The 20,575-nt window shown below is 36.0% G+C and overlaps 4 protein-coding genes and 2 non-coding genes across 6 annotated transcripts; 2 read left to right on the forward strand and 4 right to left on the reverse strand.

The window, feature by feature from the left end:
* The first annotated feature begins 184 nt into the window (after window positions 1–184).
* On the forward strand, window positions 185–258 carry ATC70_011494. Its single transcript has one exon. It is a non-coding gene; the product is annotated as a tRNA-Arg (tRNA).
* Window positions 259–11,390: 11,132 nt separating this feature from the next.
* On the reverse strand, window positions 11,391–11,462 carry ATC70_011495. Its single transcript has one exon. It is a non-coding gene; the product is annotated as a tRNA-Gln (tRNA).
* Window positions 11,463–12,613: 1,151 nt separating this feature from the next.
* On the reverse strand, window positions 12,614–15,848 carry ATC70_011496 (uncharacterized protein; the record flags this gene model as incomplete). The annotated part of the gene is made up of 11 exons (XM_064830686.1): window positions 12,614–12,779; window positions 12,840–12,993; window positions 13,050–13,356; window positions 13,414–13,471; window positions 13,533–13,687; window positions 13,738–13,843; window positions 14,168–14,575; window positions 14,640–14,720; window positions 14,770–14,874; window positions 14,936–15,226; window positions 15,280–15,848. 11 exons carry the CDS (start codon window positions 15,846–15,848, stop codon window positions 12,614–12,616), a joined length of 2,400 nt encoding a protein of 799 aa, XP_064683188.1.
* Window positions 15,849–16,466: 618 nt separating this feature from the next.
* On the forward strand, window positions 16,467–17,251 carry ATC70_011497 (uncharacterized protein; the record flags this gene model as incomplete). The annotated part of the gene is made up of 3 exons (XM_064830687.1): window positions 16,467–16,611; window positions 16,673–16,863; window positions 16,916–17,251. 3 exons carry the CDS (start codon window positions 16,467–16,469, stop codon window positions 17,249–17,251), a joined length of 672 nt encoding a protein of 223 aa, XP_064683189.1.
* A 34-nt stretch (window positions 17,252–17,285) lies between these two features.
* ATC70_011498 (uncharacterized protein) lies at window positions 17,286–18,968 on the reverse strand (the record flags this gene model as incomplete). The annotated part of the gene is made up of 7 exons (XM_064830688.1): window positions 17,286–17,639; window positions 17,706–17,767; window positions 17,822–17,921; window positions 17,976–18,264; window positions 18,317–18,480; window positions 18,545–18,721; window positions 18,780–18,968. 7 exons carry the CDS (start codon window positions 18,966–18,968, stop codon window positions 17,286–17,288), a joined length of 1,335 nt encoding a protein of 444 aa, XP_064683190.1.
* A 249-nt stretch (window positions 18,969–19,217) lies between these two features.
* On the reverse strand, window positions 19,218–20,560 carry MRE11 (meiotic recombination; the record flags this gene model as incomplete). Its single annotated transcript, XM_064830689.1, has 5 exons — window positions 19,218–19,571; window positions 19,633–19,767; window positions 19,820–19,965; window positions 20,028–20,388; window positions 20,453–20,560. The coding sequence occupies 5 exons, from the start codon at window positions 20,558–20,560 to the stop codon at window positions 19,218–19,220; spliced, it is 1,104 nt and encodes a 367-aa protein (XP_064683191.1).
* Window positions 20,561–20,575: the final 15 nt, after the last annotated feature.

Here is a 20,575-nt window from a genome sequence, read left to right on the forward strand (position 1 = left end):
ACTATGTGTTGTGCTTTTTATAGATAAGACGTTGAATTGTGATAGTTTGGCATTGCTTGTGGACATCACAGTATACTGTTAAGCCATTTTCAGAAAAACGGCAGAAAGAAAAATGTCACGTGATATCATAAAAAATTGGTTTTGGTTACATTGGTAAGTTTTAAAATAAAAAAAGATAACAACAGCCCGGTTGGCCCAATTGGATAAGGCATCCGTCTTCTAAACGGAAGATTAGGGGTTCGACCCCCCTACTGGGTAATATTTTTTTTTGTTCACAAAAAGATAGTGTGTGTAGCCCTTTATATTTTCGCTTTTACGAAATGATATGAATCCAAGACTCAGATAACTTTTTTGAGAAGTTAATCTCCGATTGTCTGTAAGTAGCCAACGTCAAAATCTAAAATAGACTCTATATACCCAGGACCAGACATGAGGCCATAAATTAGCAACCCAAGTTGAATTGTGTCGTAGAATCATCATGATAAGAGATTAATGTTTGTTGAGAGCCATGATTCATGAGTTAATCGACATTGGAGATGCTATTTTTAAGCGGGGGAATATACATACTTTAAATTGGAAGACTTATTATAATCGAACAAAGCAAGGTACAACTCTCTCGTCTTAAAAGCAAGATTCTCCAACATGTCAAGTATCTATTGATAACTTGAAAATAGCAAGTTAATATGGCCCTTTTCGTACGCTCCGATTTTTAAAATGCTTGGTCAAATGCACACTTGTGAGGTGTACACATGCGGAAGGTCAACGGAGCTTCAATTTCTAGTATTCTGAATGATGATCCATGGGATTCCGAAATCTATCAACATTAAAATTACGCGTTTCCTGATAGTAAACATCCCTTCAAACTTATATGAAACTTGTAGAGAATTCAAAGGAGAATACAATGGTATTTGTTTCAAGCCTCTGGCGTACATTGTTCGCCTGATATTTGATGCGATTGTTTTTGCGATTTTTTGACTGTTTTCTAAAGATTAATCAGTATCTGTCATCAAAACATTTTGTTAAGCATTACTACACATTGTAGACCACAAAATTTGCTATCAAATGAGCTATTGCTTGAAGCTCTGGCATGACTCTATCATGAAATATTGAAAATATTGTCCTGACCAAAAAATCGTCACCGGATTTTTTGCTTGCTATCACACGTAGATTTTGAACAAAAATCCATGATTTTGCATGATACCCTTTTTTTGACCATATCTCGACAAATACTCACTGGATTTGCACAAAACAAAAACCATTCGATAGCTTTATGTTATATCTATTATAATATAGGGGTCTCAAGTACCAGGTGTATGTTCCCTTCATAAATTTGCTCAAAATCATATATTTTATGAGCTACAAGCAGGGGATAATCAACTTTTTTTTTATTTATCAATAATAATCATACCATCGTATAGAGAATTGAAAAAGAAACAGATGTTATTAAGTTTGAAGTTCTCGTTCACTTAGTAGAATCCAGAGGTATGGCCCTTTGAAAATCGGTCATTTTGAACATTTTCCATCATTACCCATTGACATCTCCCTCAATAACTCCACATCAAACATGTCCTAGTCAATCAAAGTATTTTCTACAACTTCTACTAAACATACATTACACATTCATATAGTAATTTAAAAAGTTTTACTAGCAGCATCTATTCAAAATGAACTATTTTCTAAAATCTTTCTTTTCTCAACAACCATGCTACCTACGCAAATTTCAATTGCACCATCGCTTAGAGGGCAAAAAACTGGTATAGAAACATGCTAGTCTCAAGGCTCTAGCATCAATATTTAGAAAATTGATTTTCGATCGTCCAAAAGTTGAAAACCTCAAAATTAAAAAACATTTTGTACATCCAGATCCTCATAGGTAAAAAAAATTAGAATCATATAAAACTGAAATATGTTGTAGAATAGTGATATTGGAGCAGCTTTTAAGTGGGAACATTATACTGGAAATGCCCACTTCATGAGTTAATCGACATTGGAGATGCTATTTTTAAGCGGGGGAATATACATACTTTAAATTGGAAGACTTATTATAATCGAACAAAGCAAGGTACAACTCTCTCGTCTTAAAAGCAAGATTCTCCAACATGTCAAGTATCTATTGATAACTTGAAAATAGCAAGTTAATATGGCCCTTTTCGTACGCTCCGATTTTTAAAATGCTTGGTCAAATGCACACTTGTGAGGTGTACACATGCGGAAGGTCAACGGAGCTTCAATTTCTAGTATTCTGAATGATGATCCATGGGATTCCGAAATCTATCAACATTAAAATTACGCGTTTCCTGATAGTAAACATCCCTTCAAACTTATATGAAACTTGTAGAGAATTCAAAGGAGAATACAATGGTATTTGTTTCAAGCCTCTGGCGTACATTGTTCGCCTGATATTTGATGCGATTGTTTTTGCGATTTTTTGACTGTTTTCTAAAGATTAATCAGTATCTGTCATCAAAACATTTTGTTAAGCATTACTACACATTGTAGACCACAAAATTTGCTATCAAATGAGCTATTGCTTGAAGCTCTGGCATGACTCTATCATGAAATATTGAAAATATTGTCCTGACCAAAAAATCGTCACCGGATTTTTTGCTTGCTATCACACGTAGATTTTGAACAAAAATCCATGATTTTGCATGATACCCTTTTTTTGACCATATCTCGACAAATACTCACTGGATTTGCACAAAACAAAAACCATTCGATAGCTTTATGTTATATCTATTATAATATAGGGGTCTCAAGTACCAGGTGTATGTTCCCTTCATAAATTTGCTCAAAATCATATATTTTATGAGCTACAAGCAGGGGATAATCAACTTTTTTTTTATTTATCAATAATAATCATACCATCGTATAGAGAATTGAAAAAGAAACAGATGTTATTAAGTTTGAAGTTCTCGTTCACTTAGTAGAATCCAGAGGTATGGCCCTTTGAAAATCGGTCATTTTGAACATTTTCCATCATTACCCATTGACATCTCCCTCAATAACTCCACATCAAACATGTCCTAGTCAATCAAAGTATTTTCTACAACTTCTACTAAACATACATTACACATTCATATAGTAATTTAAAAAGTTTTACTAGCAGCATCTATTCAAAATGAACTATTTTCTAAAATCTTTCTTTTCTCAACAACCATGCTACCTACGCAAATTTCAATTGCACCATCGCTTAGAGGGCAAAAAACTGGTATAGAAACATGCTAGTCTCAAGGCTCTAGCATCAATATTTAGAAAATTGATTTTCGATCGTCCAAAAGTTGAAAACCTCAAAATTAAAAAACATTTTGTACATCCAGATCCTCATAGGTAAAAAAAATTAGAATCATATAAAACTGAAATATGTTGTAGAATAGTGATATTGGAGCAGCTTTTAAGTGGGAACATTATACTGGAAATGCCCACTTCATGAGTTAATCGACATTGGAGATGCTATTTTTAAGCGGGGGAATATACATACTTTAAATTGGAAGACTTATTATAATCGAACAAAGCAAGGTACAACTCTCTCGTCTTAAAAGCAAGATTCTCCAACATGTCAAGTATCTATTGATAACTTGAAAATAGCAAGTTAATATGGCCCTTTTCGTACGCTCCGATTTTTAAAATGCTTGGTCAAATGCACACTTGTGAGGTGTACACATGCGGAAGGTCAACGGAGCTTCAATTTCTAGTATTCTGAATGATGATCCATGGGATTCCGAAATCTATCAACATTAAAATTACGCGTTTCCTGATAGTAAACATCCCTTCAAACTTATATGAAACTTGTAGAGAATTCAAAGGAGAATACAATGGTATTTGTTTCAAGCCTCTGGCGTACATTGTTCGCCTGATATTTGATGCGATTGTTTTTGCGATTTTTTGACTGTTTTCTAAAGATTAATCAGTATCTGTCATCAAAACATTTTGTTAAGCATTACTACACATTGTAGACCACAAAATTTGCTATCAAATGAGCTATTGCTTGAAGCTCTGGCATGACTCTATCATGAAATATTGAAAATATTGTCCTGACCAAAAAATCGTCACCGGATTTTTTGCTTGCTATCACACGTAGATTTTGAACAAAAATCCATGATTTTGCATGATACCCTTTTTTTGACCATATCTCGACAAATACTCACTGGATTTGCACAAAACAAAAACCATTCGATAGCTTTATGTTATATCTATTATAATATAGGGGTCTCAAGTACCAGGTGTATGTTCCCTTCATAAATTTGCTCAAAATCATATATTTTATGAGCTACAAGCAGGGGATAATCAACTTTTTTTTTATTTATCAATAATAATCATACCATCGTATAGAGAATTGAAAAAGAAACAGATGTTATTAAGTTTGAAGTTCTCGTTCACTTAGTAGAATCCAGAGGTATGGCCCTTTGAAAATCGGTCATTTTGAACATTTTCCATCATTACCCATTGACATCTCCCTCAATAACTCCACATCAAACATGTCCTAGTCAATCAAAGTATTTTCTACAACTTCTACTAAACATACATTACACATTCATATAGTAATTTAAAAAGTTTTACTAGCAGCATCTATTCAAAATGAACTATTTTCTAAAATCTTTCTTTTCTCAACAACCATGCTACCTACGCAAATTTCAATTGCACCATCGCTTAGAGGGCAAAAAACTGGTATAGAAACATGCTAGTCTCAAGGCTCTAGCATCAATATTTAGAAAATTGATTTTCGATCGTCCAAAAGTTGAAAACCTCAAAATTAAAAAACATTTTGTACATCCAGATCCTCATAGGTAAAAAAAATTAGAATCATATAAAACTGAAATATGTTGTAGAATAGTGATATTGGAGCAGCTTTTAAGTGGGAACATTATACTGGAAATGCCCACTTCATGAGTTAATCGACATTGGAGATGCTATTTTTAAGCGGGGGAATATACATACTTTAAATTGGAAGACTTATTATAATCGAACAAAGCAAGGTACAACTCTCTCGTCTTAAAAGCAAGATTCTCCAACATGTCAAGTATCTATTGATAACTTGAAAATAGCAAGTTAATATGGCCCTTTTCGTACGCTCCGATTTTTAAAATGCTTGGTCAAATGCACACTTGTGAGGTGTACACATGCGGAAGGTCAACGGAGCTTCAATTTCTAGTATTCTGAATGATGATCCATGGGATTCCGAAATCTATCAACATTAAAATTACGCGTTTCCTGATAGTAAACATCCCTTCAAACTTATATGAAACTTGTAGAGAATTCAAAGGAGAATACAATGGTATTTGTTTCCAGCCTCTGGCGTACATTGTTCGCCTGATATTTGATGCGATTGTTTTTGCGATTTTTTGACTGTTTTCTAAAGATTAATCAGTATCTGTCATCAAAACATTTTGTTAAGCATTACTACACATTGTAGACCACAAAATTTGCTATCAAATGAGCTATTGCTTGAAGCTCTGGCATGACTCTATCATGAAATATTGAAAATATTGTCCTGACCAAAAAATCGTCACCGGATTTTTTGCTTGCTATCACACGTAGATTTTGAACAAAAATCCATGATTTTGCATGATACCCTTTTTTTGACCATATCTCGACAAATACTCACTGGATTTGCACAAAACAAAAACCATTCGATAGCTTTATGTTATATCTATTATAATATAGGGGTCTCAAGTACCAGGTGTATGTTCCCTTCATAAATTTGCTCAAAATCATATATTTTATGAGCTACAAGCAGGGGATAATCAACTTTTTTTTTATTTATCAATAATAATCATACCATCGTATAGAGAATTGAAAAAGAAACAGATGTTATTAAGTTTGAAGTTCTCGTTCACTTAGTAGAATCCAGAGGTATGGCCCTTTGAAAATCGGTCATTTTGAACATTTTCCATCATTACCCATTGACATCTCCCTCAATAACTCCACATCAAACATGTCCTAGTCAATCAAAGTATTTTCTACAACTTCTACTAAACATACATTACACATTCATATAGTAATTTAAAAAGTTTTACTAGCAGCATCTATTCAAAATGAACTATTTTCTAAAATCTTTCTTTTCTCAACAACCATGCTACCTACGCAAATTTCAATTGCACCATCGCTTAGAGGGCAAAAAACTGGTATAGAAACATGCTAGTCTCAAGGCTCTAGCATCAATATTTAGAAAATTGATTTTCGATCGTCCAAAAGTTGAAAACCTCAAAATTAAAAAACATTTTGTACATCCAGATCCTCATAGGTAAAAAAAATTAGAATCATATAAAACTGAAATATGTTGTAGAATAGTGATATTGGAGCAGCTTTTAAGTGGGAACATTATACTGGAAATGCCCACTTCATGAGTTAATCGACATTGGAGATGCTATTTTTAAGCGGGGGAATATACATACTTTAAATTGGAAGACTTATTATAATCGAACAAAGCAAGGTACAACTCTCTCGTCTTAAAAGCAAGATTCTCCAACATGTCAAGTATCTATTGATAACTTGAAAATAGCAAGTTAATATGGCCCTTTTCGTACGCTCCGATTTTTAAAATGCTTGGTCAAATGCACACTTGTGAGGTGTACACATGCGGAAGGTCAACGGAGCTTCAATTTCTAGTATTCTGAATGATGATCCATGGGATTCCGAAATCTATCAACATTAAAATTACGCGTTTCCTGATAGTAAACATCCCTTCAAACTTATATGAAACTTGTAGAGAATTCAAAGGAGAATACAATGGTATTTGTTTCAAGCCTCTGGCGTACATTGTTCGCCTGATATTTGATGCGATTGTTTTTGCGATTTTTTGACTGTTTTCTAAAGATTAATCAGTATCTGTCATCAAAACATTTTGTTAAGCATTACTACACATTGTAGACCACAAAATTTGCTATCAAATGAGCTATTGCTTGAAGCTCTGGCATGACTCTATCATGAAATATTGAAAATATTGTCCTGACCAAAAAATCGTCACCGGATTTTTTGCTTGCTATCACACGTAGATTTTGAACAAAAATCCATGATTTTGCATGATACCCTTTTTTTGACCATATCTCGACAAATACTCACTGGATTTGCACAAAACAAAAACCATTCGATAGCTTTATGTTATATCTATTATAATATAGGGGTCTCAAGTACCAGGTGTATGTTCCCTTCATAAATTTGCTCAAAATCATATATTTTATGAGCTACAAGCAGGGGATAATCAACTTTTTTTTTATTTATCAATAATAATCATACCATCGTATAGAGAATTGAAAAAGAAACAGATGTTATTAAGTTTGAAGTTCTCGTTCACTTAGTAGAATCCAGAGGTATGGCCCTTTGAAAATCGGTCATTTTGAACATTTTCCATCATTACCCATTGACATCTCCCTCAATAACTCCACATCAAACATGTCCTAGTCAATCAAAGTATTTTCTACAACTTCTACTAAACATACATTACACATTCATATAGTAATTTAAAAAGTTTTACTAGCAGCATCTATTCAAAATGAACTATTTTCTAAAATCTTTCTTTTCTCAACAACCATGCTACCTACGCAAATTTCAATTGCACCATCGCTTAGAGGGCAAAAAACTGGTATAGAAACATGCTAGTCTCAAGGCTCTAGCATCAATATTTAGAAAATTGATTTTCGATCGTCCAAAAGTTGAAAACCTCAAAATTAAAAAACATTTTGTACATCCAGATCCTCATAGGTAAAAAAAATTAGAATCATATAAAACTGAAATATGTTGTAGAATAGTGATATTGGAGCAGCTTTTAAGTGGGAACATTATACTGGAAATGCCCACTTCATGAGTTAATCGACATTGGAGATGCTATTTTTAAGCGGGGGAATATACATACTTTAAATTGGAAGACTTATTATAATCGAACAAAGCAAGGTACAACTCTCTCGTCTTAAAAGCAAGATTCTCCAACATGTCAAGTATCTATTGATAACTTGAAAATAGCAAGTTAATATGGCCCTTTTCGTACGCTCCGATTTTTAAAATGCTTGGTCAAATGCACACTTGTGAGGTGTACACATGCGGAAGGTCAACGGAGCTTCAATTTCTAGTATTCTGAATGATGATCCATGGGATTCCGAAATCTATCAACATTAAAATTACGCGTTTCCTGATAGTAAACATCCCTTCAAACTTATATGAAACTTGTAGAGAATTCAAAGGAGAATACAATGGTATTTGTTTCAAGCCTCTGGCGTACATTGTTCGCCTGATATTTGATGCGATTGTTTTTGCGATTTTTTGACTGTTTTCTAAAGATTAATCAGTATCTGTCATCAAAACATTTTGTTAAGCATTACTACACATTGTAGACCACAAAATTTGCTATCAAATGAGCTATTGCTTGAAGCTCTGGCATGACTCTATCATGAAATATTGAAAATATTGTCCTGACCAAAAAATCGTCACCGGATTTTTTGCTTGCTATCACACGTAGATTTTGAACAAAAATCCATGATTTTGCATGATACCCTTTTTTTGACCATATCTCGACAAATACTCACTGGATTTGCACAAAACAAAAACCATTCGATAGCTTTATGTTATATCTATTATAATATAGGGGTCTCAAGTACCAGGTGTATGTTCCCTTCATAAATTTGCTCAAAATCATATATTTTATGAGCTACAAGCAGGGGATAATCAACTTTTTTTTTATTTATCAATAATAATCATACCATCGTATAGAGAATTGAAAAAGAAACAGATGTTATTAAGTTTGAAGTTCTCGTTCACTTAGTAGAATCCAGAGGTATGGCCCTTTGAAAATCGGTCATTTTGAACATTTTCCATCATTACCCATTGACATCTCCCTCAATAACTCCACATCAAACATGTCCTAGTCAATCAAAGTATTTTCTACAACTTCTACTAAACATACATTACACATTCATATAGTAATTTAAAAAGTTTTACTAGCAGCATCTATTCAAAATGAACTATTTTCTAAAATCTTTCTTTTCTCAACAACCATGCTACCTACGCAAATTTCAATTGCACCATCGCTTAGAGGGCAAAAAACTGGTATAGAAACATGCTAGTCTCAAGGCTCTAGCATCAATATTTAGAAAATTGATTTTCGATCGTCCAAAAGTTGAAAACCTCAAAATTAAAAAACATTTTGTACATCCAGATCCTCATAGGTAAAAAAAATTAGAATCATATAAAACTGAAATATGTTGTAGAATAGTGATATTGGAGCAGCTTTTAAGTGGGAACATTATACTGGAAATGCCCACTTCATGAGTTAATCGACATTGGAGATGCTATTTTTAAGCGGGGGAATATACATACTTTAAATTGGAAGACTTATTATAATCGAACAAAGCAAGGTACAACTCTCTCGTCTTAAAAGCAAGATTCTCCAACATGTCAAGTATCTATTGATAACTTGAAAATAGCAAGTTAATATGGCCCTTTTCGTACGCTCCGATTTTTAAAATGCTTGGTCAAATGCACACTTGTGAGGTGTACACATGCGGAAGGTCAACGGAGCTTCAATTTCTAGTATTCTGAATGATGATCCATGGGATTCCGAAATCTATCAACATTAAAATTACGCGTTTCCTGATAGTAAACATCCCTTCAAACTTATATGAAACTTGTAGAGAATTCAAAGGAGAATACAATGGTATTTGTTTCAAGCCTCTGGCGTACATTGTTCGCCTGATATTTGATGCGATTGTTTTTGCGATTTTTTGACTGTTTTCTAAAGATTAATCAGTATCTGTCATCAAAACATTTTGTTAAGCATTACTACACATTGTAGACCACAAAATTTGCTATCAAATGAGCTATTGCTTGAAGCTCTGGCATGACTCTATCATGAAATATTGAAAATATTGTCCTGACCAAAAAATCGTCACCGGATTTTTTGCTTGCTATCACACGTAGATTTTGAACAAAAATCCATGATTTTGCATGATACCCTTTTTTTGACCATATCTCGACAAATACTCACTGGATTTGCACAAAACAAAAACCATTCGATAGCTTTATGTTATATCTATTATAATATAGGGGTCTCAAGTACCAGGTGTATGTTCCCTTCATAAATTTGCTCAAAATCATATATTTTATGAGCTACAAGCAGGGGATAATCAACTTTTTTTTTATTTATCAATAATAATCATACCATCGTATAGAGAATTGAAAAAGAAACAGATGTTATTAAGTTTGAAGTTCTCGTTCACTTAGTAGAATCCAGAGGTATGGCCCTTTGAAAATCGGTCATTTTGAACATTTTCCATCATTACCCATTGACATCTCCCTCAATAACTCCACATCAAACATGTCCTAGTCAATCAAAGTATTTTCTACAACTTCTACTAAACATACATTACACATTCATATAGTAATTTAAAAAGTTTTACTAGCAGCATCTATTCAAAATGAACTATTTTCTAAAATCTTTCTTTTCTCAACAACCATGCTACCTACGCAAATTTCAATTGCACCATCGCTTAGAGGGCAAAAAACTGGTATAGAAACATGCTAGTCTCAAGGCTCTAGCATCAATATTTAGAAAATTGATTTTCGATCGTCCAAAAGTTGAAAACCTCAAAATTAAAAAACATTTTGTACATCCAGATCCTCATAGGTAAAAAAAATTAGAATCATATAAAACTGAAATATGTTGTAGAATAGTGATATTGGAGCAGCTTTTAAGTGGGAACATTATACTGGAAATGCCCACTTCATGAGTTAATCGACATTGGAGATGCTATTTTTAAGCGGGGGAATATACATACTTTAAATTGGAAGACTTATTATAATCGAACAAAGCAAGGTACAACTCTCTCGTCTTAAAAGCAAGATTCTCCAACATGTCAAGTATCTATTGATAACTTGAAAATAGCAAGTTAATATGGCCCTTTTCGTACGCTCCGATTTTTAAAATGCTTGGTCAAATGCACACTTGTGAGGTGTACACATGCGGAAGGTCAACGGAGCTTCAATTTCTAGTATTCTGAATGATGATCCATGGGATTCCGAAATCTATCAACATTAAAATTACGCGTTTCCTGATAGTAAACATCCCTTCAAACTTATATGAAACTTGTAGAGAATTCAAAGGAGAATACAATGGTATTTGTTTCAAGCCTCTGGCGTACATTGTTCACCTGATATTTGATATGATACACGGTCTTGTTGTTAATTAATAATCCGAGGACAAATTATTAAGTTAAGATTATGATAATGGAGAAAACATGACCTAAAATTGTACAAAAATATGATATTCTACGATAGACGTACAGAATTAATAGAATTAAAGTTGTGATGTCAAAGCGGTTCACACTACTCAAAACATTTTGTTACGATTATTGCAGAACCAAAGAATACTACATGCACTTCAAATTTGCGTCGAAAAAAAAAGGTCTCACCGAGAATCGAACTCGGATCACCGGATTCAAAGACCGATATGATAACCATTACACTATGAAACCATGTTATATTTTGATAATTGTGTTGCTTCCTATAGGTTGTTAATTTTACTTGTGCTTTCTGTTCACGTGCGTAGCTAAGTTCACTACATGAGTATGTATAGGCATCATTCTGAGATTGTTGAGTTACAGTAATTCGAGATGAGGGAGGATGATCAATACAAGGCAAATAGCTGGTGCAGGCAAATCAATGAAGGTTTATTCAAGTATGGATGTGGAATCATCAAGAACATACGACATGATTGCATCAGTATTTGGTGGATGTATTTGAGATTATCAACCTATCTTCAATTAGAGGAATTCATGTGAAATGTGTGGGGATAGTTTAGGTCCACGCATAGAGATTACCAGTATACACATTTTATGACACCAAAAGCATCACATAAGGAAAACAATGTAAAACCACCAAACTTATAATTAGCAACACATTTAAAAGGCTCTCATCTTCTCAACAATTTGGCCTTATCTATCAAACATCAATATTTATACAAATCAAACAAGCAATCACTTCAAAAATCAATACTCACACCCATCAAAACCAAGCACTAACTGAAAAACAAGATAAGTAAGACATGGATCAAGACTCTCACGCCAAACTAGACACTTGGCAACGCATGTCAAGATGAATCATTATTCCCACATCCACATCGACACTGGAATAAACAACACGCGAAGAGATTTCATGGGCAACCTTTGGAATTGAACAAGAAGCAATGAAGTTACAACGATACAGGAATTGGAAAGCTATAAATAATCTTGAAGTTTTGAATAAATGAACATATCATCTTTACTAAGAAATACTTTATTTCGAACACCCTTCAAAGTCTTTTCTCTAAATCTACATTTGACACATCATTTTTTGGTACCTGTTATTGTAAGTTGGTTTTTTCAGTCGGCCAAGGTGCTACAATTGAACAGAGATTAATTGGTTGTCATCTCCCAGGTTTATTGATCTGAATCTACTCATCTGCTCCCTCATTTTTGCTACCTCAACAACGTACTGGTTTATCAATTTATAAAATCAATGTAATTTATATAATTACCCAATTTTTCTTTAGTGTCACGTGCTTGTCAACCTTTTTGAGCTGTGGTAGTGCTTCGTCTCTTAGTTTGCGATGAAATCTTTAGTTAAACTTTTTATTAAAGCACTAGCATTACTTGCAATGTTTTTCATCTCTTTCTAAATTCTCGTTCCCTGTAATTTCTCTCCCAAACTTGATAAGGGGAACAGGAACATCCAGATTTTTGTATTTTTCAAAATCATCAATTAAACTTTGGAAATCTGCACTGCGACTAGCGCTTGCTGGCCACACTTTATCACTGCAAAATAATATCAGATAAGATGGTCAAATGTAGCGATGCAAACAGTAGATCACTTACGGATAACAACATTGAAGCTCTCTTCGAGTTGTGATAAATCTTGTCAAATAGTCTTTTTCACTCTCTAATCTCATTCTTGGACCTGTCAATGTCAAGACTCTAACAATATTAATGTCGGGCTCAACATATTGGAACCCGTGTTGAATGATTGTATCTAGTAATAAGTTCTTTAGTACAACTGGCAATTGGCATTGGATGATGCAAATATACCATAGAATATAGCTTGCCCCAACGCAGATGTAACGCCATTCTGAGCAGCGTATCTTGCGCTAGGGATCATGTAGTGTTCAAACACCCATTGGCGTTGCATTTTGGCAAATGCTCCACTAACATCGCAAGCCTCTTCTTTCCATGCTGTGCAGAATTGCTCCAAGCCTTGTGTTGTACCACGGCTTTGACGATCGCAATGAGGTAGGCTACTGATTTCATGGCACCTGGGCAAGAATCGTTCAAGTCGATTATTTGGGTAGTTTTGAGAGAATAATTGAATCAAAGTTTCTGAATCTCCTGTGCCAGTCTAAATAGATATGCAGTGTAAGGAGCCAGATGATAGAAACAGAAATGGCATACATACAGTGAACCCTGCGTAACCACTGGTAAACCCTCTTAGATCGTGGATATCTGAGCATGAACTGTCTCGATACATTAGTCAAACCATGCAGTTAAATAAGCAACGGGGAAAAGAAAACTTACGCAAATGCGAAATTGGAATCGCCATCTTCAAATACATTTGTAATCAAGCTAGCCATCTTGATCGTATTCACATTCATTTCAGTAACCTGAGGCAGATCATTCAAGTCATAGAATGTTGTGCCATTTTTAGGAACAATACAGCCCTTTTTCACAGCCTGATTCATCATATTATTAAATATGAACACTTCAGATCATTCAGCATTACCTCTTCGCTTGACATGAAATCAAACTTGTTGCACATGGCTGGGTGAGGTTGGTAGCGATTGCGACAGTTTTGGTATACCACTTCATCCAATTCTTGCTGAAAGGAGCTAGAAGTAAAAATCAAGAGCGAGACAAGAGTTGAGATGGAGAGAAGGTTTAAGCTGTACATGCTATAGGGAAATTTATAGAAAGAGGAAAGAAAGAGGAAAAAAGGTTTTGATTGAAATATGTTTAATTGGATTTATTCAATGCCCTTATAATCCTAGCGCTTTTTTATCATACATCATTATCCTCCTCAACAGTTACTGTCTCCTTTTTATTCTTTCGATACACAAGTTGATTGAATACAACAATCCTTCTCTGTACGGAAAACGCATATATTATCGCATGCACCATCCCACTTCAACTCTGGACAGCCTTCGCAACCATACCGCGATGATTGCACTTGATCAAAAATCTGCTTTGACGCAATTCGGATAAAGCCATTTCTTAGACAGATATCTTGATTCTCCTCCTCCTCCTTCACGTAGTATTTTAGTTGTTCAGGGGTATAGAAATTAGATGTAGATGCACTAACATCATCATCGCCACTGCTGCTGCGGCTAAAGAGGCTCATGGCGTGGTATATCAAGTCCTCTGGTAGATTATCAAATTGCTCCCAACCTCTCCAATGTGTCGGTTGAGGAGGATAGGGTTCAGGATAGAACTCAAATAGAGGTGCAGCTGTTGGAATGACTACAGGTTCAGCAGTTGCTGTTGAGAAGCAGTAAGGCACGTTGGTATTAGGACAGTATCCAGTGGTTTCTCTTATACACGAGTATCCGTTAGGACAGTAAGGACTAGAAAAAACGGGAGAGGTTCTCAGTGTCAAGACATAAAAATCAAGGAGAAAATATAAACTACCATGCTAGCATGTACGGAGGGCATATAATAGCTCCATCAGAGAGTGTGGTTTCGCCTGGAGTCGTTACTTCTTGTGAAGCTCTATTTACGTATTAATGTAATCATATGTAACCTGAAGTTATTTACTCACTCGGATGATGGCAATGCAGGTGGCTCATTGCCAGGGCAGTATCCTTCGTGGGTGAATGAGCATAGTACGTTTTGCCTGAGGCAAGTGTCAGGGCATTCTTTAGGACTAAGATATGAATGATATAAGGTATTTTGAAATTTTTAGTTAGGCCATACTGTAGACTCACCACATAATGAAGATTAAAGGACAGAATACTGCAGGCGCCTCTGTAGGCTGGTCTGTTACAAAGGAAGGCGTTGATGTGACACCCGATCGATTCAATATTGAAGTAAAGATTTCGTAATAAGGATCATAACTTGGGAAATAAGGATATGGGTATCCTTCCGTGTTGTATATAGTGTCGCAATCTTCCTCTGGCAGGGCTGTCTGATCCAATATGCTAGGACACCACGGCTTCTGCATGAACGGGCAAGGCTCATTCATGGGATATATACAATTGAATGGACATTCATAAGGACTGAATAACTTTAGGTCTTGACTATGATTAGCTTGTTTACCTGATAGACTTACCAAGGCTCAATATAATGACCACATTCAATAGGCTTTCCAGGCTCTCGGGTGGTCGTGACAAACTCTAGCTGGACACTCACATCTGTCACGGTTTTTGCGCAGGTGGGACATCCGCCTTTTGTCTTATGACCATAATTACCATCGCCATGGTAATAAGCATGATCATGATGGTGTTGGTGGAGATATTCTTCTCGTGGAAAATCCTGATATGCCTGAACACCTAATCCAAAGCTTTGATAACCCCAGATATTATCATCATCATCATCCATGCCAGCAGCAGGCATGTTTCCAGCGTATAATTCGACACCCTCTGGAAGACCACCACTCAGATATCCTAATGCACGTTTGTCGAATGCATTGCTGTTGCAAACTGCTGTACCGCTTTTAGGACAGCAGTAATCTGCATCTGGGTACTGACAACTGTCAGGGCATTCTGCTGGACATGGTGTCACTTTACAAGGAGCAAATGTTTGACACGGAGGTTCGCACACAGGTTGTCCTAGAAACGGGCAGCAAGATGGGCCGTTGTAACGACATGAGAATGGGCATTCATGAGGACTACGTGTCATTGATTAGTGTCTCGATCCAATTGCTCAAAGCTATACTATATACCAAGGAAGTCGCTTTGTCAGACACATTATACCATGACAATCAATCGCCTGGCACACAGGAATACCAGCACCTGAACACCCTCCACTGTCTGGATACACACATGCTTGACCATCAAGGCACTCTGGACACCTCAATTGATAATCTGGACAGACTAGCGATGCTGATTCCTCCAATGATGCAGCTGTCAGTAGTAGCCATGTTAATATGTGACACCTTGGCTTATCAAAAAATCCACATTATACCATCCTCCGGGTCAATTGCGATTGCACTGATAGCGGCTGTAAATATAAACGCTGACAAACAGCTACTAATCAACTTCATTGGAATATAGTTTCAAAGATCAGAAAGAGCAAGAAATATAAATTAAGTTTCGTTCGTCTTATACATTTTTGTCACTGTTGTTTACAAGTATAAGTGCATTGTTTGTATATCCTCTTGCATGAACGGTCATATCGAGGCTCCTCACTGATTTAGATATATTGGCTCAGTTCTTACATTATCCGTGACGTTTTTGCTCAACAGTAAGTCTCTCGGCCTCCTCCACCTTTCACTTCTTTCCTGGAAAACTCCTCGAAATGACTGCTGCAACATTGTCATCCAAAGCGATCAAACGTGTCGTGAAGGAACTGCAACAATTGCAAACATCACCGCCAGAAGACATTCAGGTGATTGTTGACGATGAGAATCTTACCCAGGTTCAGGCTTGGATTCGAGGACCAGGTACGATCAAGCATGGCAAACAAAGGGACATGACACGAGATTGATTTATGGATGTCATTAGATGGAACGCCATATGAAGGGGGCTATTTTAAAGTAAAGTTGCAGATGGATGAAAGTTTCCCTGACACTCCACCAAAAGGCTATTTTTTGACCAAGATTTTCCATCCCAATGTATCTGAAAAAGGAGAGATTTGCGTAAATACGCTCAAGAAGGATTGGAAATCAAAGCTAGGCATTGAGCATGTGCTGCTGGTAAGATTTAGTGGGTGATTTGCGGATGAATGGGTACTTATGTAGTATATAGACAATCAAGTGCTTACTGATTGTGCCTAATCCTGAGTCCGCATTGAACGAAGAGGCAGGCAAATTATTGTTGGAGCACTATGAGGATTACGCAAAGAGAGCCAAGTTATATACATCTATTCAAGCAACATCTGGGAAGAGTGAATACATGGCATTGGCTCAAGATTCATCGAGCAGCGTACTGAAACCATTATCAAACACATCTCCTGTATCCCCTATTATCTCAAATAAAAAACGACCACAAGAGCAACAAGAAAATATGAAGGAAGAGCAACCACAAAGCAAAAAGCCCAAAATCAAAAAGAACGATAAAAAGAAAGCATTAAGAAGACTTTAATTATAATAAATAATGATATATGGCAGGGTAAATTTTATGGTTTCAATGTCTTGACTATAAAATTGCTCAGTTCTTGAGCAGTTGTGGTCTTTAACAAGCCTTGCTCAAGATGTAAGTCCAATTCAGTAATGACATCTTTAGCTGTGGGGCGATTGGCTGGATCGTCTTCTAGTAGCCATGCAACTAGTCCAGTGCAATAGATGGTAGGATAGGAATAAGTGAATGTTGGACTGGGATCCTCCAAAATCTTGCTAAAGACCTTTTCATCATTCTTTATATTGTAATGAGGAGGCACACGATCCATCATCTCAATTAAAGTAATTCCCAAAGACCATAAATCGACCTTTTCATCATAGGCATTTTCTCTGATGACTTCAGGGGCCATCCACTGTAATGTTTACATGATCATTTAGCCCATGAATTCCATGCAAATGCCAATTGATTTTTCATTTACCTTGGCTGTACCTAATCGTTCCCGATTGACATGCTTTGTGCTTGTAGCTAGTCCAAAATCAGCTGTACAGTTGTTGGTAACCTTTTCAAGACAATGGTAAAACTAATCTCTCTCACCTAGCTTGATTTCTCCATTATGGCCCACAAGCAAATTTTCACATTTTACATCACGATGAATGAAGCCTTTTGAATGCAAAAAGCTTAATGCATTGAGTGTCTATTGGCACGAATTTAATATAGTAAATACATGCAAACAATACACAGCACTTACTTCGCGAGCAATGTAAATGGCACAATCTTCAGGTAAACCTCTTGCACATAGTACAGCAAACACACTGCATCTCATTAGATCCATAGCAATCCAGACTTCATTTCTAAAAACAGAAGCCTCGCGAAGCTTGATTAGATTGAAATGACCACTGGACATAATACGAAGTTCACGCACTATGGCAGTGCGATACTCTCGATCACTGTCCAATTTACAACGTTTCAATGCTAACTTGGAGGGCTGATTGTTATTTGAATTTTTCACTTGTACCTGAACCACAGCCCCATTGACACTATATCTAGTGATTAGCGCATGAACGATCCTTATTGACATTCTGTAATTACCCTGTGCCAATTTCTTTTGCGCCAACATATCTTGCTTTTGGCATGGTAACTAAATGGATCTTTGGCAAGGCCTTTTTCAGTCTTTTTTCAAATGCAGTTTCATCGGTTCGAATGACGGGTGGTAGTGGAGAAGGTGTCCAGTTATAGGCAGGAACCCAAGGAGGCTTTATATTTTATCCTGTTTAGAAGCAACTCCCCTTCTTTTTTAATAAACAGATTTCAACATACCCTTTTAGGACCACTTTCATGCTGTTGGTGATGTTGATGTTGATGTTGATGCTGATGGTGGGTTAATTGATTGATATGATTCAATTGTCGATCAGATATCGTAAATGGCTCTAAATAAGCATTTCCTAGAATATTTGGTATCTCGCAGTGGCCAGGCGATCTCCAATGTGTTTTCGGCTAGCAAGGCAATTTAGCATGACTATAGCAGCAGCAAGGAAACAAATTGCAGGATTACCTGATGATTGACTGCAGTTTGTGTGGATTTAATCGAATTGGAGCCTAATGATCGTCGTTTGTTGGATAGAATTTGCTTATTATTGTTGTTCAAATGTTGCTTTGAAGTCAATTCAGATCGAGATTTTCGAACTGTAGATTCATTATCCAATTTACTGGCATTTGTAACACTTTTTGTTGTTGTAGGCATGTTTCTTTAATGATTCAAAAGTGTCCTCAAAGAACAAAAACAAAAAAAAAAAGGAAAGAGAAAAAAAGAGGAATTGGTTGTTACAGTAAATATATATGCTAGATGTCTTGAAAAAGGAGTGCTATATATCAGCAACAATTGGAAAAAAAAAGAAAAAAAGAAAAAAAAAAGAAACGAGTAGATAAAAGGAGGGAAAAGGGATGATGCGATGAATTGCAAAATGGTAGTGCCAAATGCCTAAGTCGTAACCTAGCACACTGTGCTACCTATCATCATTTGTTCATTGATCATTTTCAACGCTGGATTTCGTTTGGCTAGCATATTACGCAATCTCAATGTTGAACCAGGCCCATTATTCACTGCTCTTTTCTCTTTGCATTTAGCCATAAAGGTGAGTGTTGGTCTCGATATCATCTGCAAAGTGGATTTAGCTGTAGTGGTAGTAGTCGCCGTAGTGTTGGTAGTCGACTTTGATCTTAGTTTGATGGGTGATGATGAAGATGCGGACGATTGACGTTTTTTGGGTGTGTTTGTGGAGGAGCAATGCATACGTGCGGGTTTCTCTGTTGATTGTTGTTGTTGATTGTTGGGTGTAGTATGCACCTATCCATAGCGTGATACATGAGTGCTTACACTATGCGATGCTGCCAGCATAATACAATACCATTTTTCTTGAGGCTATAATATGGTCCTCGCGGTCTAATATAGTAATGATGTCCTCTTTGCCATACATGATGAGAGGCGCATTTCTAGTATACGATTGATAGACTGCAAATTGCTTTCGTATGCTGCTACCAAGCTAATTGCTCTGTTTTAATATCGGCTCGATGTAAATTATAAGCAAATTGTACCTGTTTGATCTTGTCCATTGATGATACTGAAGTGTGCTTCTTTTTCATCAATGTGCTTCTGTGTTTAAAGTCAGTTTTTATGGACGTAGCAATGGTTTTTGCTAAATCGAGATCCATATACGCCTTTTGTAGCACCTTGATATCATCTGATTTCAATGCGATAATTTAGTTACTTGATGTGCTTTGATATATTATGCAAAATACTTGCCATTTTTATACAAATCAATGGTGGATTCGATATCAAGTTCGCTCAAGATGCCGGCGATCTTCTTGAGCATAGACGTGGTTTTTATAGGAGAAGGCTGTTTGTTGTTTACCGAGTATAAATCTATGGAGTAAAGGCTGCAGGCAGTCTTGATTGCAGAATCTAGTGTTGCTTCAGCGTTCAGTAGTTTGTCTTGCTGGTTTTTGCTGACTAGCACGTCTTTGAGTACAATTTCAATCTGCTCTGTGCCATTTTCCACATTCATCAGGACTTGGTCAATCAGCTCCAATTGATGTACTAGCTCGTTTAGTTCCACAGTTTTCAAGGTCAAGAGCGAACGTAAATTTAGTATTGTTTCTGAACCCTAAGTGCAAAAAAAATAGGAGATGAGTCTACACAGTGCTACTCTTTGCCTCAACCTATAATACCTCATCCAACTTTTTCAATAGTTGCTGAACTAGCTTGTCATTTGGGTTGCTTTGATTGACACATGGTGCAACACTGGTCTTTCTGATATCATCATTATCATTCATCATATGGGGCATATTATA

The sequence above is a fragment of the Mucor velutinosus genome (assembly GCF_035048745.1).
Source record: "Mucor velutinosus strain NIH1002 chromosome Unknown tig00001564, whole genome shotgun sequence".
In the NCBI taxonomy this organism is placed as follows: domain Eukaryota; kingdom Fungi; phylum Mucoromycota; class Mucoromycetes; order Mucorales; family Mucoraceae; genus Mucor; species Mucor velutinosus.